This window comes from Microcaecilia unicolor, chromosome 10 (genome assembly GCF_901765095.1).
Source record: "Microcaecilia unicolor chromosome 10, aMicUni1.1, whole genome shotgun sequence".
In the NCBI taxonomy this organism is placed as follows: Eukaryota; Metazoa; Chordata; class Amphibia; order Gymnophiona; family Siphonopidae; genus Microcaecilia; species Microcaecilia unicolor.
The window spans coordinates 119,531,004-119,556,941 of record NC_044040.1 but is presented as its reverse complement, the minus strand read 5'-3'; the positions used below and the strand labels follow the sequence as shown (position 1 = coordinate 119,556,941).

Genomic DNA, 25,938 nt, shown 5'->3' with positions numbered 1-25,938 from the left:
GCAAACAGCCCCATTGCTTCAAGAATGTTAAGCGACTTCATGTGTCATACGAGGCTAACGCAAATTCATGGATGACTGGGGAAATTTGGAAGCAGTTGCTAAAGAAGTTAGACACTAGAATGCGGGCACAAAAGCGTCAGATTTTGTTGCTTTGTGATAATTGTGCTGCACACAGTGATGATGTCAGGCTGTCTAATGTCAAGGTGGTCTTCCTGCCACCAAACACTACCTCTCTTATCCAACCTATGGATCAGGACATAATAGCCAATTTCAAACAACATTATCGGGCTCTTGTGCTACGTCGTCTGATGAGCATTATGAATGACCAGACTGGCAAGGATAAACGTGCTGTTGAACTGGCTTGTAATCTATCACTGTTGGATTCCCTACATATGCAGAAAGAAGCCTGGAATCATGTTACACAAGCAACCATAGTGAACTGCTACAAGCAGGCAAGCTTTGTAAGGGATGTGGAGAGGGACGAAACAGATGCAGCTGTTGCAAACGTGTCAGATGAACAGACTATTGACATCTCAGCCGGTGTTACTGAAGAGGAGTTTCATCACTACATAGCTGTTGATTACGATCTACAAACAGCTGACGACTGCACTGATGTCCAGATATGCGCCTACACGCAGGCAACGGCTGATGATGAAATGAGCAGTGAGACACATGCTGGCGAAATTCAACAACCTCCTGTTACTTTTGCAAGAGCGCTGGAGAGTCTCAACACCGTGCAGGCCTATCTGGAGGCCACTGGATGTTAGTGCTATGACAGTTTTTACCATCTGGCAGACATAGTCTATGGAACTCTCAGACACAAGAGTGTACAGAGGACTATGACTGATTACTTCAAGTAAGCCTAACGTCAGTTAACGGAGACTGTATACTGTACGTATAATAAACAGTACTGTACATATGTTTATCAGATGTCAAGCTTCTTTGGGTCACAATGGTTAAGTGCACGCTCCGGTTAACTGTATGTGTATAGATGTGTATAGATGTGCGGTTGTGCGCACACATATTCAGAGGAGTTGAAAAGAAATCCATGAGCCATTCTCTTTATGCTTTTCCTAGTTTACTGTCAGAAGCAAATACTAGTACCAGTGCCACAGTGGAGCCTAGGACCACTGCAGAAAAACCTAAGGGGCCATTTGCAGTTTGAAGGTGAAGAAACAAATTGCTGGGAAGGCTGTCCATGCATACCTCCTATAGTTCTTTCAGGGATCTTTGGGGTATTTATTTAAATTTAATTATAGACTCACTCATGTAGACAAGCCAAGCATGATGCAACATATGAAAAGTACAATCTGGAGACATCAACACACAGTAAAGCAATGAGAATGTTTTAGTCCTATTAATTCTAACATTTGGTTTTTGATATAGTTGATCAAACTGTTTTGTGTTTAATCGACTGGTGAATATGACTTTTCATAAGATATTTGGGACTTGGCTTTTTAACTGAGTTTTAATCAGTCATATGGAATTCTGGTTATTTTATACTACTACTACTATTTGACATTTATAAAGCACTACTAGGGTTACGCAGCGCTGTACTATTTAACATAGAAGGACAGTCCCTGCTCAAAGAGTAAAAGAAGCCCGTTTCAGAGCAAATGAAACGGGCGCTAGCAAGGTTTTCGTCGCCAACACCCCCCTCCCTCCCTCCCTGGCCAACCCCTTCGTTGTTCTGGCATTGCTTCGCCCCCAACGTCATGATGTTTGACGCGAGGGCGGGGCCCGGAGCGATTTCCCACCCCACCCCCCCGCCTCCCTCCCTGCCAACCTCTTCGTTCTGCCATTGCTCCGCCCTCGAGGGCGGGGCCCAGAGCAATTTCCCACCTCCCTGCCAACCCCTTCGTCGTTCTGCCATTGCTCTGCCCTCGAGGGCGGGGCCCGGAGCGATTTCCCACCCCCCGCCTCCCTGCCTCCCTCCCTGCCAACCCCTTACTTGTTCTGCCATTGCTCCGCCCTCGAGGGCGGGGCCCAGAGCGATTTTGGTGGCTTCACCACCACGAACCTTCGAACCTTTTTGAAGGAAGTCAGAGCTTGGCTTCACTGACATCAGTGTCCTCAGAACGTTGAGGGTGAGTTTTATTATAGTAGATATGTCTTTATTCTTTCCAAACGAAGCCAACACCAACAGAAGGTGTGTTGTGGCTTTATTCTTTCCAAGCCAACCCATCTTACACAGGGAATCCATGTTAATGTTAAAATATGTAAGCGTCAACACTTACACCCACCTCGAGGCATGCATAACTGCCTGCTTGAAGGGGCAGGTGCCAATGCTGACTTCTGTCTGTCCTTCCACCCCTCAGATCACCATCCCCCCAAGGCTTAAAACCCTCCAATCACTCCTTCCCCGACATACAATATTCCTACCTCCACCTCCTGAGGCATCCAAAGATCCACAGTTCCCCATCTCTTGATGTCATCCCTGGCCTTGCAGGGAGTCCCTGGTGTCTTTTGGAAGCAGAAGTATTCCCCAGTTTCTTTTGCTGTTACAGCCTTTGTGTCTGCAGTGTCGTGGTCCCTAGTGGTATTATCTTGAATTTGAATGATCACTTTTCATTTCATCGTGCATATTTGTACATGTTTGAAAGGGTTTTATTTTATTTTTAAGGAATCTGCTTCCTATCAGTCATGTTTGCATAGAAGAAGGAGAGAAGCCGATAGTGATGTTACCATACATGAATTGGGGAAACCTTAAGCTGTTTCTTCGGCAGTGCAAGTTAGTGGAGGCCAACAACCCACAGGTAAAGAGCCAGAAGTAAAATCCGTACTAACATAGATGGACTGTATGTTACACCTGAATTTACTATAACACAGACCAAAACTTAGAAGTACAAGCAAGGTAGACTGTAAGCATTTTTCTTTTACTATTTGTTTACTATTTGTAAATTGCATTATCTATTTGTTTTGTAATGAGTCATGCCAAAGCAGTTACTTATGCTTCTTTAGATTAATGCCATCTAGTTATTGACATGTTTTAATTAATTTGCATTCTCTGAGGACAAGTAGGCTTCTATAGTCTTACAAGTGGGTGACGCCGATCTGCGTCACCTGGTCCAGCATTTTGCCAAAGCTAAAAAGAGACTTTTGTGGAGCGTGAGCCACTGCGCATGCACAAGTGTCTTCCCGCCCGTCACGCGAACACGATCTCCTCAGATCTCTTTTTTCCGTGTGAGACGAAGGTGCTGTTTTTGTCTTCTCCTCACTCATCCAGTCTGAGAACTTTTTTTTTGTGCCTTCTGGCTGTTGTTTTGTTGATTTCTTTTTGGCTCTTCTCGTAGGATTCGTTTTTCTACCCTTCCTTTATTTTCTTAGTATATTTTGGCCAGTTTTAAGTTTTCTTAATTTTTCATTGTCACTGGGCTGGTTTTAGGCCATAACTTTGGCCAGGTTCTTTTTTGGGTTTTCTCTGTGCCTTGCCCCTTTTACCATCGAGTCATTTGATTTAGCCGGTGAAGTTTTCCTGTCCATGTCAACGAAGATTCCCAATGGCTTCAAGCGCTGTACCAGGTGCAGTCGGACTACCTTATTTATTTATTTATTTATTGCATTTGTATCCCACATTTTCCCACCTCTTTGCAGGCTCAATGTGGCTTACAATACATCATGAAAAGTGGAAATATATAAGAAAATATACATTTAATATAACAGAAGGATCTTGAGTAACATGATAACGATAAAACATGATAGAGGTTTGACGAGTAAATACTGTAAGGCAATTCTGGATATATGTATAGGAGTTCATATTTGTTGATCTTTGTGGTATGCCTTGTTGAAGAGATGGGTCTTCAGTAGTTTATGGAAGTTGGTTAATTTATAGATCGTTTTTAAGTTGCGTGGCAGCGCATTCCAGAATTGTGTGCTCAGGTAGGAAAAGGTTGGCGCATGCGTTAGTTTATATTTTAGACCTTTACAGTTGGGGAAGTGAAGATTAAGGAATGTGCGGGATGATTTTTTTCGTATTCCTGGGTGGTAAGTCTATCAGGTCTGACATATAGGCTGGGGCATCTCAGTGAATGATTTTGTGAACTAGGGTGCATATTTTGAACATGATGCATTCTTTGAGTGGGAGCCAGTGTAGCTTTTCACGCAGGGGTTTAGCACTTTCATATTTTGTTTTACCGAATATGAGTCTAGCTGTGGTGTTCTGAGCTGTCTGAAGTTTCTTGATTATTTGCTCTGTGCAGCCAGCGTAGAGTGCATTGCAGTAATCTAGATGACTGAGTACCATTGATTGTACCAGGTTGCGGAAGACGGTCCTTGGGAAGAAAGGTCTTACTCTTTTTAATTTCCACATTGAGTGGAACATTTTCTTGGTTGTGTTTTTCGCGTGACTCTCAAGTGTTAGGTGTCGATCAATGGTAACTCCAAGAATTTTAGGGTGTCCGAAATTGGTAGATTCAGTTTTGATGTATTGATAGTGGTGAATTTGTTCGTGTTATGTTGCGAGGTGAGTATTAGGCACTGAGTTTTTTCTGCATTGAGGTTCAGCTGAAATGCGTCTGCCCAGGTGTGCAACCCATTCTTGGTGTCTGCAGTGTCTTGGACCTAACTATAGCCCTTCTCATTGTGTTCTCTGTCTTCATACGAAGAAGAGGACCCTGCCTTCCAGAGAGGCTGAACAAGAGAACATTTTTGGAGCCAAGTCCAGTTCCTCAATGTAAGCATCAAGGTTGGAGGTGCCTATTGACATTGATGTCGAGCATCACACCGGTATCGGGAGTGTCGGTAAGCATGGCTGCTTCGAGACCCTTAGACAGTGGGAGCAGTGAAGCATCGAGTGGGTCTCCACCTGATTCGAGGCCTCCTGCTGTGCAGGGCCCCTGGGGCTGTCCATCGTCAGACCCGACCTCGAGACAACATGAGGATTCGACGTTGTCCTCATCGACACCAATGAGCCTTGGTGACACACTTCGGGCGAAGGCCAAGAAGCATTGTTGTTGGTCACCCAAGAACCATCAGCACCAGGAGGATTGCTCTCCCCTCCATACAGGAGATGCCGATACGCCTGTCTTCAAGCAGCTGAAATCTTGCTCCCGCGTCTACTCATGTGGTTTTCCTGGTGTTGGCTCTCGATGAGCGCATCCGGGCTTTGCTTCCAGAGCTGCTGGATGGCCTCATGCAGCGGTGTGTATCGATATCAGGGGTGCTTGCACCTGCCATACCACCCATTGTGGCCCTACCTGGCCCTCAGCCTGCGGTGCAGTCCTGGTGTCGACTGTCATCCAAGCCGACACCCCCTCGACGTTGGTAGAGGAAGCTTCACCGGAGTCAAGATGGGAGCTGACTTCTTGACGCCGCTCTCAAGTGCGTGGTTCCTCGACGTCAAGGCAGGTTCAGTCTCGGCATTCCCTGGCAGAGAAGCTAGAACCCTGGACTCTTTTGGAAGATGTACCAGGCTTCAGTGTTCATCTCCCGCATGCAATCCTACCAACTGTTTACGAACGTCTACTTGCTAAACTTGGTGTGACAAATGTCGGACTTGGTGGATGTGCTCCCTCCGGAACATGCTGAGTCTTTTCACCAGTTGGTCAAGCAGCAGAAGGTGTGTCGAAAGTTCTTGACCAAGGGCATTTAAGAAACTTTTGATGTGGCATACAGGATCTCTGCTCAAAGTATAGAAATACAGTTGGCATCTCAAACCTCCAAATTGCCCACCGAGAGCTCATTCGTTCACCTCTCAGCAAAGGCAGGTACTTGCAGAGGAATTCTCCGCCCTTCTGAGGCCCATGCAGTCAAACCCGTTCCACCAGGGGAAGAAGGGCAGGGGTTCTTTTCCAGGTACTTTCTTGTGAAGAAAAAGACGGGGGGGGGGGGGGGGGATATGTCCGATCCTAGACCTAAGGGCCCTGAACAAATTTCTAGTCCGAGAAAAGTTCAGGATAGTTTCCCTGGGAACCCTTCTCCCAATGATTCAGAAAGACAGTTGACTATGCTCTGTGGACTTAAAGGATTTATATACTCGCATCCCGATACTTCCAGCCCACCAGAAACATCTTCGATTGCGGCTGGGAACACATCACTTTCAGTACTGCGTTTTGCCTTTTGGCCTTGTGTCAGCTCCCAGGGTCTTCTCCAAATGTCTAGCAGTAGTTGCTGCATCATTACACTCTCGCCCTCCTGTAGCTTCCAACCCCTCCTCCTACCACAGTCTCACTGCTTCTCATCCTTTGAAGTCCACTCCATCCGTCTATTCTACCCGTTGCCACTCAGAGTGGCAGTCATTTACCGCCCCCCTGATAAATCCCTCCCTTCCTTCCTCACCGACTTCGATGCCTGGCTTTCTGTTTTTCTTGAACCCTCATCTCCATCCCTCATTCTCGGAGACTTCAACATACACGTTGATGACCTGTCCAACTCTCACGCTTCTCAGTTCCTCACTCTAACATCCTCCTTCAACCTCCAGCTATGTTCCACCACCCCTACTCACCGTGATGGCCATTGCCTTGACCTCGTCCTCTCCTCTTCCGGCTCACCCTCCATTTCCACACCTCAGCTCTTCCTGTCTCTGATCATCACCTGATCACCTTCACACTTCTTCACCCTCCCCCTCAGCCCCGCCCAACATTAACCACTACTTCCAGGAATCTCCAGATTAGTGACCCTCCCACCTTATCTAGTATTTCTAATCTCCTCCCCTCCATCATGTCCTCCGAGTCTGTTGACGAGGCTGTCTCCGCTTACAATGCCACTCTCCTCCTCTGCTCTGGACACCCTTGCACATCCACCTCCCGTCCCACAAGGCGTACTAATCCCCAGCCCTGGCTGACCCCTTGCATCCGTTACCTTCGCTCCTGCGCCCGATCTGCTGAACGCCTCTGGAGGAAATCTCGCACCCATCAGATTTCCTTCACTACAAATTCATGCTATCCTCCTTCCAGTCCTCACTATTCCTTGCCAAACAGGACTATTACACCCAATTGACTAATTCTCTCAGCTCTAACCCTCGTCGTCTCTTCGCCACCCTTAACTCCCTCCTCAAAGTGCCCTCCGCTCCCACCCCCCCGTCACCCTCTACTCAATCACTGGCTGACTACTTCCGCGACAAGGTGCAAAGATCAACCTTGAGTTCACTACCAAGCCACCTCCTCCTCTTCACCCTTCAACCCTCTCCCTCAACCAACCAACCCAGACCTCCTTCTCCTCCTTTCCTGATATCTCCGAGGAGGAAACCACCCGCCTTCTTTCCTCCTCAAAATGCACCACTTGTTCCTCTGATCCCATCCCCACCAACTTACTTAACACCATCTCTCCTACTATCACCCCCTCCATCTGTCATATCCTCAACCTCTCTCTCTCCACTGCAACTGTCCCCGACACCTTCAAGCATGCTGTAGTCACGCCACTCCTCAAAAAAACCATCACTAGACCCTACCTGTCCCTCCAACTACCGCCCCATCTCCCTCCTACCCTTCCTCTCCAAGACACTTGAGCGCGCAGTCCACAGCCGCTGCCTTGATTTTCTCTCCTCTCATGCCATCCTTGATCCGCTTCAATCCGGTTTTCGCCCTCTTCACTCGACAGAAACAGCACTTTCTAAAGTCTGTAATGACCTGTTCCTTGCCAATCCAGAGGCCACTACTCCATCCTCATCCTCCTGGATCTATCCGCCGCGTTTGACACTGTCAATCATGACTTACTTCTTGCCACACTGTCCTCATTTGGGTTCCAGGGCTCTGTCCCTCTCCTGGTTCTCCTCCTATCTCTCCCACCGCACCTTCAAAGTTCACTCTCATGGATCTTCCTCCACCCCCATCCCCTTATCTGTTGGTGTTCCCCAGGGATCGGTCCTTGGACCCCTTCTCTTCTCAATCTACACCTCTTCCCTGGGCTCCCTGATCTCATCTCATGGTTTCCAGTATCATCTCTATGCTGATGACACCCAACTGTATCTCTCCACACCAGACATCACCGCGGAGACCCAGGCAAAGGTATCGGCCTGCTTATCCGACATTGCTGCCTGGATGTCCAACCGCCACCTGAAACTGAACATGTCCAAGACCGAGCTTATCGTCTTTCCACCAAAACCCACTTCTCCTCTTCCTCCACTTTCTATCTCAGTTGATAACACCCTCATCCTCCCCGTCTCATCTGCCCGCAACCTCGGAGTCATCTTTGACTCCTCTCTCTCCTTCTCTGCGCATATCCAGCAGATAGCCAAGACCTGTCGCTTCTTCCTCTTTAACATCAGCAAAATTCGCCCTTTCCTCTCTGAACACACCACCCGAACTCTCGTCCACGCTCTCATTACCTCTCGCCTTGACTACTGCAACTTACTCCTCACCGGCCTCCCACTTAGCCATCTATCCCCCCTTCAGTCTGTTCAGAACTCTGCTGCACGTCTCATATTCCGCCAGAACCGATATACTCATATCACCCCTCTCCTCAGGTCACTTCACTGGCTTCCGATCAGATACCGCAGTCAATTCAAGCTTCTCCTTCTTACCTACAAATGCACTCAGTCTGCTGCCCCTCACTACCTCTCTACCCTCATCTCCCCTTACGTTCCCGCCCGTAACCTCCGTTCACCAGGATAAATCCCTCCTCTCAGTACCCTTCTCCACCACCGCCAACTCCAGGCTCCGCTCATTCTGCCTCGCCTCAACCCTATGCTTGGAACAACCTTCCTGAACCCTTACGCCAAGCCCCCTCCCTGCCCGTCTTCAAGTCTTTGCTTAAAGCCCACCTCTTCAATGCTGCGTTCGGCACCTAACCCTTACCGTTCAGTGAATCCAGACTGCCCCAATTTGACTGCCCCTATCGGACCGACCGTTCACCTTGTCTATTAGATTGTAAGCTCTTTGAGCAGGGACTGTCTCTCTTTGTTAAATTGTACAGCGCTGCGTAACCCTAGTAGCGCTCTAGAAATGTTAAGTAGTAGTAGTAGTAGACTGGGAGTCCATGTGTTCCCGTATCTAGACGACTGGCTGGTGAAGAGCACCTCTCTTGAAGGAGCTCAGAAGTCCAGGTGCTCAAGCTTCTAGGGTTTGTTTGTACGCTCCCTTCAGTGGTGGACCATTCAATCCAATTTGGGACTTCCATTCCAAACTCCTCAGCCACAAAAAGTGCTGATGACGTATGCATCTCTCCGAGCATGGGAAGCTCATGTAGATGGGCTTCACACTCAAGGAGCTTTGTCCTCTCAGGAAACGAATCTACAGATCAATCTCCTGAAGCTCCTGGTGATCTGGAATGCTCTAAAGGCTTTCAGAGATCGGCTATCTCAGAAAATTGTTCTTATCCAAACAGACAACCAGGTTACATGTATTATACAACAAGAAGGAGGGCGCCGGATTTTGCCCTCTGTGTCGAGAGGTCGTCCTGGATGTGGCATTGGGCTTGCCACCATAGCATGTTTCTTCGAGCCACGTATCTGGCAAGCACAAACAACACCCTGGTTGACAGAGTGAGCAGGATAATGCACTTCACAAGTAGTCTCTCACATGGGAGTAGCCCACAAGATCTTCAGAGTGTGGGTCACCCCCTCGGTGGATCTTTTGCCATTCACCTCAACCACAAGGTCTCTCAGTTCTGTTCCAGGCTTCAGGCCCAATACAGACTAGCATTACATGCTTTTTTTCCTCATTTGGGGGACAGGTCTTTTGTATGCATATCCTCCGATACCTCTAGTGGGAAACACTTTGTTGAAATTCAAGCAAGACCGCAAAACCACGATTCTGATCACGCCATACTTGCTGCAGCAGATATGGTTCCCTCTTCTGGAATTATCCTCTGAAGAACCATGGCGATTGGAGTGTTTTCTGACCCTCATCACACAGGACGAAGGGTCACTTCTGCATCCCAACCTCCAGTCTCTGGCTCTCACAGCTTAGATATTGAGAGCCTAGAATTAGCTTCTTTAGGTCGATGAAAATCTTCCTCAGTCTATCTCAATAGATTAAGGAATATACGACCATTTCCATGGCTCCCCTTTTTATGTTCCCACACTTCCCTGCTTCTTATGTGATACTCTTAACTTTCTATTATGTCTTATTTTTCATATTCTAGGGTAAGAATAAACTGGGGTAAAATGTGAAAGCTTCTCTTGTTTATGGTTGTGTTTTGTACTTTACCCAGCCAGGGGTCTAAAAAATCAGTTGAGGAATCTGTCTGGGAAAGGTGTCGGGTTGCTGGTTCTGAGATCCAACACCTATTGGCCCAAACAAAAGTGGTGTTTCTGCTCGGTTCTATTTGGATCAGAACCGCCAAGTGTGACAGGTGCACATGTCGCAATTGACAAAGTCCAGAGAATTGGCCCTAACTTGCAACTGACCGAGGGTACGATTCTTAGGACATACGGCGAACGGTGAGAAAAAAGGAAGATGGCTGTGGTAAGTACTTGGGGTATTTTGGGGTTTATGTTTGTGTAGCGCTGCGTATGCTTTGTAGCGCTATAAAAATGCTAAATAGTAGTAGTTTAGGTCTTTCGGAGGGTGTCTCCCGTGTCTTGCTGGCTTCCAGGAAAGATTCCACTAAGAGGTGTTACACTTTTAAATGAAGGAGGTTTGGTGTCTGTTGTTGGGGCAAGGCCTTAGATCCCCTTACTTTCTGTACACAGACCCTGCTTGAATACCTTCAACATCTGTCAGAGTCTGGTCTCAAGACCAACTCCGTAAGGGTTCACCTTAGTGCGATTAATGCTTACATTCAACTTGCAGAAGGTAAGCTGATCTCTGAACAGCCTCTAGTTGTTTGCTTCATGAGAGTTTTGCTTTTGTCAAAGCCCCCTGTCAAATGTTCACTAGTATCATGGGATCTCAATTTTGTTCTCACCCAGCTGATGAAACCTCCTTTTCAGCCACTAAATTCCTGCCTTCTGATATAATTTACCTGGAAGATCATTTTCTTGGTGGCTGTTACTTCAGCTTGTAGGGTCAGTGAGCCTCAGGCCTTAGTGGTGGATGCACCTTATACTAAGTTTCATCACAAAAGAGTAATCCTCAGCACGCATCTAAGTTTCTGCCGAAGGTGGTATCGAAGTTCCATCTGAACCAGTCGATTGTCTTGCTGACATTCTTTCCCCTACCTCATTCCCTGGTGAAAACAGCTTGCACATCTTAAATTGCAAGAGAGCATTAGCCTACTACATGGAGTGGACACTGCCCCACAGACAGTCCGCCCAGCTTTTTCTTTCTTTTGATCCCAACTGGAGGGGGGGTTGCCATCGGGAAACACACTATTTCAATTTGGCTTGCAGATTGCATTTCCTTCACTTATGTCCATGCTGGGCTGGCCCTAGAGGGTCACATTACAGCTCACAACGTCAGAGCCATGGCTGCGTTGGTAGCCCACGAGATCAGCCTCCATTGAAGAAATTTGCAGATCTGCAACGTGGTCTTCTGTCCACACATTCACATCACACTACTGCCTTGAGCAGGATACCTGACGCGACAGTCGGTTCGGGCAGAATCTGTTTGGTGTCTAGAATCCGTCCACCCTCCTAGACCCGTTTTATTCTGTTCCAGGCTGCATTCTCATTCAGATTGTATATAGTTTCAGGTTAATCTGGTTAATGTCCTCAACATTGCGAGGCCTAATTGTCCAATGTTGTTTTAGTAAGCCTGTATACTAGGGATTCCCCACTTTTGAGAATATAGAATCCTGCTTGTCCTTGGAGACAGCAAAGATACTTACCTGTAGCAGGTATTCTCTGAGGACAGCAGGCTTCATATTCTCACAGTCCTTCCCACCTCCCCTTGACATTGTCTCCTCTGTTACTTTTACTTTATTTTTTTTGCCATAGTATTAAACTGAGGAGACTACTTTTGCGCAACAGGCAGTAAGGTACTCGCGCATTCACGTTGCAGCGCAGCTCACATTCCCTCTTTTTAGCTTTGGCAAAATGCCGGACCGGGCGACGCGGATCGGCGTCACCCACTTGTGAGAATATGAAGCCTGCTGTCCTCAGAGAATACCTGCTACAGGTAAGTATTTTCATTAGCATTAGAAAAAGAATAATGCTAATGATGTCTCAAGGGGAAATGTCCTTGAGAGACAGCCCATTATGGACGAAACGTGCATGTCGGGCAGATGTTCCCCTGGGTCCGACAAGTATGATAAATTGAAAAGATAAGTGATGCTAAAGCTATATATATATATATAAATTAAGAAATTAGAAAAAGAACCGGTGAAGAGCTTGATGTTTTGAAATTGCTGTAACCTAAATGGATAGCGATTAACATCATTGAGGTTCTGGGATAAATATATGATAAATTTTTGATTTTGAAGTATTTACATAGTAACATAGTAGATGACGGCAGAAAAAGACCTGCACGGTCCATCCAGTCTGCCCAAGAAGATAAATTCATATGTGCTACTTTTTTTTATTTGTACTGTCCTCTTCAGTGCACAGACCGTATAAGTCTGGCCAGCCCTATCCCCGCCTCCCAACCACCAACCCCGCCTCCCAACCACCAGCTGTGGCACAGACCGTATAAGTCTGCCCAGCACTATCCCTGCCACCCACCACCGGCTCTGGCACAGACCGTATAAGTCTGCCCAGCACTATCCCCGCCTCCCAACCACCAATTTCCAAATACTATGTTCTAAGATGCGAGCACACTTATTTCCCTTGGTCATTTTTTCAGCACTCTTTACTGCTTGCTAGATTTTATGAGCTTGGGCTGTAGGATTCTGCCTTTGTCTGGTTTCAATCCAATCTGGACAATAGATCATTCAAAGTGTGCTGGTGGAATCCATTCTCAGTCTCCTATCTTCTCCATTGTGGCTCCTCAGGGATCTGCATTAGCTTATTTTCTGCTTAATGCCTTTTTAGCTCCTTTGGCTCTGCTCATTAGGATATAGTACTTTTATTTATGCTGTTGATGTTCAATTGTTGTTTACCTCAGATCTATTGTGCGAAGATCTCAGTAATATTTTCTTTAATCTTGCAGAGTGGCTAACTAATAGCTTAAATTGAACCCTGATAAATCAAAAGATGTGAACTTAGTACCTCCTTTAACCTTAAAGCTCTCCATCTTCTGGCTTTCTCAATCCCTGAACTACCCTTTATTAAAATGTTAGGTGTTTTCATAGAAAGGGAACTTTATTTTCAGTTACAGATGACTAACCTGGTTAAGTGATGTTTCCACAAGTTGTGAATGATTCATCAAGTCTGTTCTCTTTTAGACATGTGGGAACTAATTTTATAAAGTAGCCACCTGTAGTTAGGCAGCATGTTCTCACATAAATGCTGGTGTTTCGGTCATTTATGCATATACTAGCCGTTGAGCCCGTAAAAACAGGCTAGTAAAGGAAGGGGGGGGGGTTGAAAGCCCCCCCCCCCCCGATAGGTCGCCGCCGCCCCCCCCCTCCCCCCCCAGAGTCCCCTCCGCCACCCCTCCACCCGGGCCGGGTACCTGGCTTTACTATTCAAACTGCCGGAACGCAGCACACAGCTCATCTGAGCTGACGTCGGCCTTCCTTCTTCTCTGCGTGTGTTCCGCCCTCATGTGACGTAACGTCGGCGAGGGCGGGACACAGGCAGGTAAGGAAGGCCAATGGCAGCTCAGATGAGCTGTGTGCTGCGTTCTGGCGGTTTGAATAGTGAAGCCAGGTACCCAGGCCGGGTGGAGGGTGGGTGGCGGCGGCAACCCTGGGGGGGGGGGAGCGGTGGCGGCAGCGGTTCCCTCACTCACAGGTGCGCAGGTTCCCTCTCTGTCACGCCCCCGTCATCATGTATTGACGCAAGGGCGGGACAGAGAGGGTCTGTACTGCACATTTGCGAGTGAGTACGCCCAGTGGTGTGCTGGAGCAGGCTCTCACAGACTCTCGAGAGCCGTTTGTTAAGTTTTTAAGAATTTTGGGAGTCGGTTCTCCATGGCTACTTTAACAAATGGATCCCAAAATGTGGGCTTGGGCCCCTCCTGAATTCTCTTTTACTTTGCTGGCGAGAGAGAGCCCCCTGTTAACAATTTACCAGCACACCCCTGAGTACGCCTCTTGCCATTTATATGTTTGATTTGGATTTTGAACACAATAGCACCAAAGTTTCTTCAACAATGGATATAAATAGAAATAAAACAAAACATAGAAAAGAAAATAAGATGATACCTTTTTTATTGGACTAAATACATTTTTTGATTAGCTTTCAAAAGTAACCCATCTTCTTCAGATCAGAGATAACCAAATGTTGATAAATTACAGTCTATATAAGTGAAACATCAAAGCTTTCCAATGACAATCTCCCACGTTTCTCTCTTTACCCACCCCACTCTCTTCCTGTGAGATTGTCATTGGAATGCTTTGGTGTTTCACTTATATAGACTGTTATTTATCAACATTTGGTTATCTCTGATCTGAAGAAGATGGGTTACCTTCAAAAGCTAATCAAAAAATGCATTGTTAGTCCAATAACAAAATTATCATCCTATTTTCTTTTCTTTTCTTTTCTGTTTTGTTTTTATTTCTATTTAATACCTTTTAAAGTGGATTAACATGGTACCACATCACTGTACTTCAAAAATGGAGAAAGACTAGAGAAAGTAGAATATCATGTTACACCTCTTTATAGGAATTAACACGTGCTTATAGAATTCTTTTAAAAATACTAACACTCGATCACAAGATTTTCTATATTGGATACTAACTTTTCTCTCATGTTTGCTAATCCACTACTGCACAGACATAAATATCCTATCAATGCTCCTTCATTAAACATGTTTGCCTACAACCACCAATGAGCCTTCAGTGTTTCTGCCCCTTCCCTCTGGAATGCTCCTTTTACTTTTGGAGTAAAAATCTAAATTATTACTTTAATAATGCATTTGAAAAGCAATTCTATAAATTTGAACCTATGAATAGGCATCAAATAACTACATGGCACTCATTTTTGAGGCAGATGGACATTTTAAAATGGGCAAAAAAAGTCCATCTGCTGAAAACATCCAAATCACGATTTTCAAAAGTCAAAATTTGGATGTTTTACACTGCAGTTCATCCAAACAGCAAGGGGGGCATGTTGGAGACATGTTTTTGATAAGTTATTGCTGATAACTTTTGCTGAGCTGACGCTATAAGAAACACGGGGGGAATGTCCTTGAGACAGCCCATTATGGGCGAAACATGCATGTCAGGCAGATGTTCCCCTGGGTCCGACAAGTATGATAAATTGAAAAGATAAGTGATACTAAAGCTATATATATATATAAATTAAGAAATTAGAAAAAGAACCGGTGAAGAGCTTGATGTTATTGAAATCGCTGTAACCTAAATGGATAGCGATTAACATCACTGAGGTTCCGGGATAAATATATGATAAATTTTTGATTTTGAAGTATTTACATAGTAACATAGTAGATGACGGCAGAAAAAGACCTGCACGGTCCATCCAGTCTGCCCAAGAAGATAAATTCATATGTGCTACTTTTTTTTATTTGTACTGTCCTCTTCAGTGCACAGACCATATAAGTCTGGCCAGCGCTATCCCCGCCTCCCAACCACCAACCCCGCCTCCCAACCACCAGCTCTGGCACAGACCGTATAAGTCTGCCCAGCACTATCCCTGCCACCCACCACCGGCTCTGGCACAGACCGTATAAGTCTGGCCAGCCCTATCCCCGCCTCCCATCCACCAACCCCGCCTCCCAACCACCAGCCCCGGCACAGACCGTATAAGTCTGCCCAGCACTAGTCCCGCCTCCCAACCACCAGCCCCAGCACAGACCATATATGTCTGCCCACACTAGCCCCGCCTCCCAACCACCAGCTCTGCCACCCATTCTAGGCTAAGCTCCTGAGGATCCCTTTCTATACTCTGGAGGAAAGGAGGAACAGGGGTGATATGATACAGATGTTCAAATATTTGAAAGGTATTAATCCGCAAACGAATCTTTTCCGGAGATGGGAAGGCGGTAGAACTAGAGGACATGAAATGAGATTGAAGGGGGGCAGACTCAGGAAAGATGTCAGTAAGTATTTCTTCACAGAGAGGGTGGTGAACGCTTGGAATGCCCTCCCGCGGGAGGTGGTGGAGATGAAAACGGTAACGGAATTCAAACATGCATGGGACAGGCATAAAGGAATCCTGTGCAGAAGGAATGGATCCACAGAAGCTTAGCTGAAATTGGGTGGCGGGGGGAAAAGGTGTTGGTGGTTGAGAGGCTAGGATGGGGGAGGGCAGACTTATACGGGGACTGTGCCGGAGCCAGTGTTGGGAAGCGGGACTGGTGGTTGGGAGGCGGGAAATACTGCTGGACAGACTTATACGGTCTGTGCCCTGAAAAAGACAGGTACAAATCAAGGTAAGGTATACACATATGAGTTTCTCCGAGGACAAGCAGGCTGCTTGTTCTCACGACTGGGTTGACGTCCACGGCAGCCCCCACCAACCGGAACAAAACTTAGCGGGCGGTCCCGCACGCCCACCGCGCATGTGTGGCCACCTTCCCGCCCGTGCGCGACCGTTCCCGCTCAGTTCTTTCTTTTCCGCGCTGGAGAGAGCCGCATTCGTCTCTCTCTGTCAGCCCCGGAAACCGGATAATTTTTCTTCTTTTCTTCTATTCACCGGTTCGCGTTTCTATTTTGTTTTAAAAAAAAACGCTGAACTTTGTTTCCCTCGTCTCTTAGCGGGGGCGTCGCCTTGTGGCCTTGTGGCCGCGCGGTTGATTTGTTTTCGAGGGTGTGAATTTACCGCCACCATCGACGACTTTGACTTCGCCGACAACGATTTTTCCGTCGATGTCCTCGAAGGTCCCGAGTGGATTTAAAAGTGTGGTCGGTGCGGCCGGCATATCTCGCAGACCGACACTCACGCTTGGTGCCTCCAGTGCCTCGGGCCGGAGCACGATACCAAGTCGTGTACCTTGTGTCTCAGTCTTCGGAAACGGACACAAGTAGCGAGGCAAGTTCTTCAGGACCGTCTTTTTCGAACTTGCGCCGGCCCCTCGACGTCGACCTTTGACGGCATCGGTACCGATGTCTACGAAATCGGCACCGATAGCATCGACCCCAGAAGTACAGGTCCCGTCAGCCCGCCGGTCCTCCAGAGACGGCAGGGGTGAGAGGCCGCGCGGGCAATCGGCCCCGGTCACTCCCTCTACCCAGGGCCCTCGAGACCGAACCCTGTCGGACCCGATCCCTCGAGGCAGAGGGGGATCTACTTCTTCCTCGTCAGTCTCCCACCGAGCGCCGATGACTGGCACCCGCAAAAAGGCGAAGAAGCACCGTCATCGGTCGCCACGACGCATCCGCCTCCCGGCGCCAGAGAGGAGTCGATGCCGAGGAAGCGGCAGCGTCGAGAGGAGAGGTCCCCCTCTGTAGTAGAGGTACCACCACGGCAGGGTGCCGGCACTTCGGTGCAGTCTCCTGGACCCGAGCAGCTTCCGGCACCGACACCTCCACCGGCCCCCTCGCCTTTCCCGACAGCGGGCCTGGACGAGTACCTCCGAGCCATCCTTCCGGGGATCCTGGAAGGGCTGATGCGCCAGACTGTGCCGGCGCCGGGGGTGTTTGCGCCCTCGCCGTTGATGGAGGCGCTGGCGTGCTCTAGCCCGGTGCCGAAGCCTTCGATGCCGACGCCGCTTGCGGCGCTGGTCTCAACCGCCACGCAGGTGGAGTCGACGTCGATGGAGGGAGCTTCATCCCCGCCGGCGCGGGACTCCACCGCTCGACGACGCCACCAAGGCCTCGGTGCCTCGACGTCGAGCTGGGCCCGGTTGAGGACTGAGCTGCAAGATCTCATGTCCGACACCGAGGAAGAGGCCTCGTGGGGGGAGGAGGAGGACCCCAGATATTTCTCCTCAGAGGAGTCTGTGGGCCTTCCCTCCAACCCCACGCCTTCACCAGAGAGAAAGCTCTCGCCACCTGAGAGCCTCTCCTTTGCCTCCTTCGTCAGGGACATGTCTATATGCATTCCCTTCCCCATGGTCTCTGTGGATGAGCCAAAGGCTGAGATGCTCGAGGTCCTCGATTATTCATCACCACCTAGAGAGTCCTCCACGGTGCCGTTGCATAATGTCCTTCGGAACTGGTTGAGACCATTATCTAATCCCACCATCCCCAAGAAAGCAGAGTCCCAATACAGAATCCACTCGGACCCCGAGTTAATGCGGGCCCCATCTGCCTCATGACTCGGCGGTCGTGGACTCTGCTCTCAAGATGAGCACGGAGTTCGAGGGATACCGCTTCGGCGCCCCCAGGGCGGGAGTCTCGCACTCTGGACTCGTTTGGGAGGAAGGCCTACCAATCTTCCATGCTCGTGACCCGCATCCAGTCTTACCAGCTCTACACGAGCATCCACATGCGGAATAATGTGAAGCAACTGGCGGACCTGGTTGACAAGCTCCCGCCGGAGCAGTCAGGCCTTTTCAGGAGGTGGTCAGGCAGCTGAAGGCGTGTAGAAAGTTCCTGTCCAGGGGTATCTATGACACCTGTGACGTGGCATCTCGTGCTGCGGCCCAAGGTATAGTGATGCGCAGGCTCTCATGGCTGCGTGCCTCTGACCTGGACAACCGCACCCAGCAGAGACTGGCCGACGTCCCTTGCCGGGGGGATAATATTTTCGGTGAGAAGGTCGAGCAGCTGGTGGACCAACTGCATCAGCGGACAACCGCCCTCAACAAGCTCTCCCACCGGGCGCCTTCAGCATCCACCTCAGCAGGTGGACGTTTTTCCTGGGCCAGGCAGGCTGCGCCATACGCCTATAACAAGCATAGGTACACCCAGCCGGCCCGAAGGCCTCGTCAGGCACAGGGACAGTCCCAGCGCGCTCGTTCCCGTCAACAGCGTGCGCCTAAGCAGCCCCCTGCGCCTCCACAGCAAAAGCCGGGGACGGGCTTTTGACTGGATCCATGGGAACATAGCCGCCCTCAAAGTGTCCGTACCGGACGATCTGCCGGTCGGGGTGAGGTTAAAATTTTTTCACCAAAGGTAGCCTCTTATAACCTCCGGACCAGTGGGTTCTCCAAATAGTGTGGTGCGGATACGCCCTAAATTTGGCCTCCCTTCCACCAAATTGTCCTCCGGAGCTCAATCCTCAGCTCCCATCACAAGCAGGTGCTTGCAGAGGAACTCTCCGCCCTTCTCAGCGCCAATGCGGTCGAGCCCGTACCACCCGGGCAAGAAGGGCAGGGATTCTATTCCAGGTACTTCCTTGTGGAAAAGAAAAACGGGGGATGCGCCCCATCCTAGACCTGAGAGGCCTGAACAAATTCCTGGTCAAAGAAAAGTTCAGGATGCTTTCCTTGGGCACCCTTCTGCAATGATTCGAAAAACGATTGGCTATGTTCCCTGATTTAAAGGACGCATACACTCACATCCCGATACTGCCAGCTCACAGACAGTATCTCAGATTCCGCCTGGGCGCACGGCACTTTCAGTATTGTGTGCTGCCCTTTGGGCTCGCCTCTGCCCCACGGGTGTTTACGAAGTGCCTAGTGGTGGTAGCGGCGTATCTACGCAAGCTGGGAGTGCACGTGTTCCCATATCTTGACGATTGGCTGGTCAAGAACACCTCGGAGGCGGGAGCTCTCCGGTCCATGCAGTGCACTATTCGCCTCCTGGAGCTGCTGGGGTTTGTGATAAATTACCCAAAGTCCCATCTCCAACCTGCCCAATCTCTGGAATTCATAGGAGCTCTGCTGAATACTCAGACGGCTCAGGCCTTCCTTCCAGAAGCGAGGGCCAACAACCTCCTGTCCCTGGCTTCCCAGACCAGAGCGTCTCAGCAGATCACAGCTCGGCAGATGTTGAGACTTCTGGGTCATATGGCCTCTACAGTTCATGTGACTCCCATGGCTCGTCTTCACATGAGATCTGCTCAATGAACCCTAGCTTCCCAGTGGTATCAAGCCACCGGGAATCTAGAAGATGTCATCCGCCTCTCCACCAGCTGCCGCAATTCACTGCACTGGTGGACCATTCGGACCAATTTGACCTTGGGGCGCCCATTCCAAATTCCACAGCCCACGAAAGTGCTAACGACGGATGCATCTCTCCTGGGCTGGGGGGCTCATGTCGATGGGCTTCACACCCAAGGACTGTGGTCCCTCCAGGAAAAGGATCTTCAGATCAACCTCCTGGAGCTCCGAGCGGTCTGGAACGCACTGAAGGCTTTCAGAGATCGCTGTCCTGTCAAATTATCCAAATTCGGACAGACAATCAGGTTGCAATGTATTACATCAACAAGCAGGGGGGCACCGGATCTCGCCCCCTGTGTCAGGAAGCCGTCGGGATGTGGCGTTGGGCCTGCCAGTTCGGCATGCTCCTTCAAACCACATACCTGGCAGGCGTAACAACAGTCTGGCCGACAGACTGAGCAGAGTCATGCAACCGCACGAGTGGTCGCTCCATTCCAGAGTGGTACACAAGATCTTCCGAGAGTGGGGCACCCCCTCGGTGGACCTTTTCCGCCTCTCAGACCAACCACAAGCTGCCTCTGTTCTGTTCCAGACTACAGGCACTCGGCAGACTAGCGTCGGATGCCTTTCTCCTCCATTGGGGGACTGGCCTCCTGTATGCTTATCCTCCCATACCTTTGGTGGGGAAGACCTTACTGAAGCTCAAGCAAGACCACGGCACCATGATTCTGATAGCGCCCTTTTGGCCCCGTCAGATCTGGTTCCCTCTACTTCTGGAGTTGTCCTCCGAAGAACCGTGGAGATTGGAGTGTTTTCCGACCCTCATCTCGCAGAACGACGGAGCGTTTCTGCACCCCAACCTTCAGTCTCTGGCTCTCACGGCCTGGATGTTGAGGGCATAGATTTCGCTTCGTTGGGTTTGTCTGAGGGTGTCTCCTGTGTCTTGCTTGCCTCTAGGAAGGATTCCACTAAGAAGAGTTACTTTTTCAAGTGGAGGAGGTTTGTCGTTTGGTGTGAGAGCAAGGCCCTAGAACCTCGTTCTTGTCCTGCACAGAACCTGTTTGAATACCTTCTGCACTTATCAGAGTCTGGTCTTAAGACCACTCAGGTAAGGAATCACCTTAGCGCGATTAGTGCTTACCATTATCGTGTAGAGGGTAAAGCCATCTCTGGAGAGCCTTAGGAGTCGTTCGATTCATGAGAGGCTTGCTTTTGTCAAAGCCCCCCTGTCAAGCCTCCTGCAGTGTCATGGGATCTCAACGTCGTCCTCACCCAGCTGATGAAACCTCCTTTTGAGCCACTGAATTCCTGCCATCTGAAGTACTTGACCTGGAAGGTCATTTCTTGGTGGCAGTTACTTCAGCTCGTAGGGTCAGTGAGCTTCAAGCCCTGGTAGCTCATGCTCCGTATACTAAATTTCATCACAACAGAGTAGTGCTCCGCACTCACCCGAAGTTCCTGCCGAAGGTGGTATCAGAGTTCCATCTTAACCAGTCAATTGTCTTGCCAACATTCTTTTCCAGACCGCATACCCGCCCTGCTGAATGTCAGTTGCACACATTGGACTGCAAGAGAGCATTGGCCTTCTACTTGGAGCGGACACAGCCCCACAGACAGTCCGCCCAATTGTTTGTTTCTTTCGACCCTAACAGGATAGGGGTCGCTGTCAGGAAACGCACCATCTCAAATTGGCTAGCAGATTGCATTTCCTTCACTTATGCCCAGGCTGGGCTGACTCTAGAGGGTCATGTCACGGCTCATAGTGTCAGAGCCATGGCAGCGTCGGTGGCTCACTTGAAGTCAGCCACTATTGAAGAGATTTGCAAGGCTGCGACGTGGTCATCTGTCCACACATTCACATCACATTACTGCCTCCAGCAGGATACCCTACGCGACAGTCGGTTCGGGCAGTCGGTGCTGCAGAATCTGTTTGGGGTGTAATCCAACTCCACCCTCCAGGACCCGAATTTATTCTGGTCAGGCTGCACTCTCAGTTAGTTGTTCTTCGTAGGTCAATTTCTGTTATACCCTCGCCGTTGCGAGGTTCAATTGACCTGGGTTTTTGTTTTGAGTGAGCCTGAGAGCTAGGGATACCCCAGTCGTGAGAACAAGCAGCCTGCTTGTCCTCGGAGAAAGCGAATGATACATACCTGTAGCAGGTGTTCTCCGAGGACAGCAGGCTGATTGTTCTCACCTACCCTCCCTCCTCCCCTTTTGAGTTGCGTTTTTGATCATTTGCTTGTCATTCAACTGAGCGGGAACGGTCGCGCACGGGCGGGAAGGCGGCCGCGCATGCGCGGTGGGCGTGCCCTGCGTGCGGGACCGCCCGCAAAGTTTTGTTCCAGTTGGTGGGGGCTGCCGTGGACGTCAACCCAGTCGTGAGAACAATTAGCCTGCTGTCCTCGGAGAACACCTGCTACAGGTATGTATCATTCGCTTTATCGTGGGCAGACTAGATGGACCGTGCAGGTCTTTTTCTGCCGTCATCTACTATGTTACTATGTAGAATATCAACCATTTCTGACAAAACTTGAAAATAGCTTCTGGTATCTGAATTAGATATTTAAGTTGTAAATTTGACATATGGATTTCTGTACAGCTTACTTTTTTAACCAACCTTGTTGCACTCAACTAGTACAAAAGTAAAATGACTTCAGATCCCCAACTTGTGTTTGTATGGCTCAAGAAAGAATTCACCAATGTCTGCTGTTTCATTGAGCCATAGCGTGTATAATTCGATGTCAGTTGAGGTAAATCAAAAAAGTGATTCTAGTGACCAGCCTAGTGACCCAGTGGTAGTGCTGCACATTGCCTTGAAGAGGAGTATGGGTTTAGTTCTTCGGTTGGTCTTCTATTCTTCTATTCCCTGGGCCATCCAGGATTGGGGATGCTGTAGATGCTCTGTCTCTTGGGGAAGGAGTCTCAACTGTTGCTCAACATTAACATATGGTGTCCAAATTTAGTGCCAATAATTGTACAGTTCCCAAGGAGTTGTGGCATGTGGCCCTGGTGAAGGATTGCACTAATGACTGGACTAAGTGAGTTAGGAGGGGGATATAAAATAGGCAACTCTCCATCCCCTTTGAGTAGCTACTAATTAAGACTAATTTTCCCTTTCTAAAAGGAAGGCTGATTAAAATTGGTCTGGAAGCTCAAATGAGAAGGAGAAAAATTGCTACCCCCCCCCCCCCCCCCCAAAAAAAAAAATGTATCTCAACCTGTAAACACAGGAAGCGAAAAGTTTTTCTGAGTACACACATGCAACCTGAGGCAGAATTTTAAAAAGTGATGTCTGTTTATTTATTGGCAGTGAAATTAACTTCTGTATTTTTTGAATAAGGCACCTTACCCCATTTGCTAGCTAAGCCTTTTTGCATTCTTTAAGTGTTTTGTCAAATAATTTTATATTCCAGATTAGATTGTGTTTAGAGTTGAAAGCACATGTTATGTTTACAAAATTATCAGTTCAATGCTGAAGTAATTCATTTCTATTGATGGGTTTTAAAGTGCCCTAAATGCTGTTTTTAAGATTGGAATTACTTATGGAGATTTTTTGTTTTTTTTTACAATTAGGTAGTTTCTTCCTGCTTTTTTAAAATTTCTATCTAAATTACAACTGGCCTCTGGGTTATGGAACCACAAGCCTTCATTTCAAGCTACCTAATGATTTTTCCTTCTACTTTATATCCTCTACCAACACACATATCCCAGTTGGGGGCATACCCATGGGCCAGGGCCGTCTTAGGCAGAGGCGACCAAGGCGACCGCATAGGGCCCCCGCGCCTAGGGGGCCCCGGCGCAGCGGTCTCAACTCTGCCTCGCTCGTGCCTCCGCCTCCGACCTCCACCGCTGCTCGCCTTAGTCGCCTGAGATGATCCCCATTCCCGCAGCTCGGCCCGATGCCGCTCTCCCGCCACCACCGGCGCGGCGCCCACCCCCGGCTTGGGCCCGCTGAGCCCGCCGTCAGCTCCTGAGTCCCCGGACCCCGGCGACTAACTGAGCGATGCCAGCGAGCCAGCCCAGGCAGCGATGGCCCCGCCCCCGACGGCGACGACAGACAGTTGCAGCGCGACGGCTCACCTCCAGGCTCCAGCTTCCCGCTCATTGTCCCGCCTTCTGATGTATTTCCTGTTTTCCGGGCGTGAGGGCGGGAGTCACTGAGCGGGAAAAGCTGGAGCCTGTCGGAAAGTGGTGAGGACGTGAGGTGAGCCATTTCTTGCTGACGCCAACAGTTGTGCACTTATGCAAATCGAAATCGGATTCCATGCAGGGCAGGAGATCAGGAGAAGTCCTCTCTCATCATTAACGATGCTTGTTGGACGGTGCAAGGGTTGGAAATGTCTGCCTCCCTGAGAGGATTTGGCCCAACAACATTAGTTGCTGGAGAAGCTGAGCAAGTAAGATCTTCTGGTTGGAAGAGGCTGTTTCGTAACATATCTGGGTTATTTTCACATAGATCTGCAGATATTTCTCCTGATAAAATTTGGATGGCAATAGCAGATTTAGCTAAAACACTGCTTCCAGTAATTAATGATATGACACCTCGAATTAATCATTTGGAAGCTAGACTGCAATCACAGGAAGAAAAGATTAATAAGCTAAAATCTGAGAATGGAAATCATGAAGTAGCAAAATCTGATATAAACGTAGGTACAATCAGTTCAAATTATTTAGTAACTGATGTGGCTACTTGCCTCTCTGGTTTGATGGGTTACAGAGTAATAGGGGAATTTGAAAGTACTGGATCTTTTCTTATATTTTCCTTTATTCTCCTTTGTTATGAGAATTGGAACTACTAATTGTAGTGGACTGAACTGAATAATTTATGGGGAGGGGGAGGTTTCATGATAGCATTGTGCTTATTATTTCAATCAGTTTTTTTGTACAAGTTTAGCTTCATTTGTCTTTATTTGAAATTTCATAAATAAAAAAAATGTTCTAAAAATTGAATAATCTTATCAATGGGGTGGAGCCAGGTTGGGGGCAGAGCTAGGGTGGGCAGGGCTAGGATGGGGCCCCACCAAATTGGTCTGCATAGGGCCCCGCACTTGCTAAGACCGGCCCTGCCCATGGCTCTTTCCAGCATGCTGCAGTCATGGACTGTTTGTCCTGTCATGAGATATGGGCATTATGTAGTGGTTAGGCTGTGAGCACTGTCTCTACAGCACCCACAGCTCATGGAACAGAAGACATGTGAACTGATAGTATGTAGCTTTTCTGTCAAAACAGACCTAAAAGAAATCCTGAAGCATTAATAGCACTCTGTGGACTGACTCCAGTTGCAGAAGGTATTCATAGTGCTTGTAGATATAACATGACATGATATGAATGCGTATATTTTGCGAAACTTGGTCAGCTCAATTCGAATTGCAACCAAGAGAACTAGGAACAACTCAGAGAACAATATATCCAATCACTACTTAGTAAAACAAAACAGAAAAGCTTAACTCAGGTATTTCTGAAAGAGCCAAGTTTTCAGATATTTCCTATAACACAGTTTTTTTTTCAGGAGGCGGTTCGAAAAACCAGTAGACAAGTACCTGATATTTGATTTCAAAATTCTCCAATAGTGAACCCCTGTGGAAGAGGGGAAATTCAATACAAGGAAATCTCATATTTTTGACAGTATTTCTGAAATAGGACGTATGATAAGAGAACAAATGTAATAGGGAGCTAAACCATGGAGTATCTTAAATAACAGTGTACAAATTCTTGAACTTAATCCTGGCATAAACAGGTAACCAATGACCTTTAATTAAGAGAGGTGTTTTATGCTTATATTTGCCCACCTCGTGGGACCTGTTCTGCAATGTTTTGCAACCTTCTCAATAGAAAAGAATTGCAACCGCATACAATGAGTTGTAATAATCTAGTTGCCTTAAGATTAATGCTTGCATCAGAAATTCAAATTGAAATGATTCGAAGCAACTATGGACCCGACACAAGTGCCTTAAACAGAAAAGTTTTTTTTGACAAGATGAATGATATGCTTTTCAAATGAAAAAATGCTATCCAATATCATTCCCAGGACCTTCATTTCTGAAACTAAAGGAAAGTCAGTCAGGTTAATATTCAGACTCTGATGCCACGGAGATTGAAATTGAGGAACGGCAATGAAAAACTCAGTCTT

General features: G+C 48.3%; 1 protein-coding gene across 2 annotated transcripts in view; it reads left to right on the top strand.

Moving 5' to 3' along the window:
* RYK (receptor like tyrosine kinase) overlaps positions 1 to 25,938 on the top strand; it is a 1,372,566-nt gene that overhangs the window by 890,581 nt on the left and 456,047 nt on the right. For both annotated transcript variants that reach the window (XM_030217203.1, XM_030217202.1), the window contains exon 11: positions 2,624 to 2,756. In XM_030217203.1, coding sequence (XP_030073063.1) covers positions 2,624 to 2,756 — 133 coding nt within the window. The remainder of the gene's footprint in view (positions 1 to 2,623; positions 2,757 to 25,938) is intronic.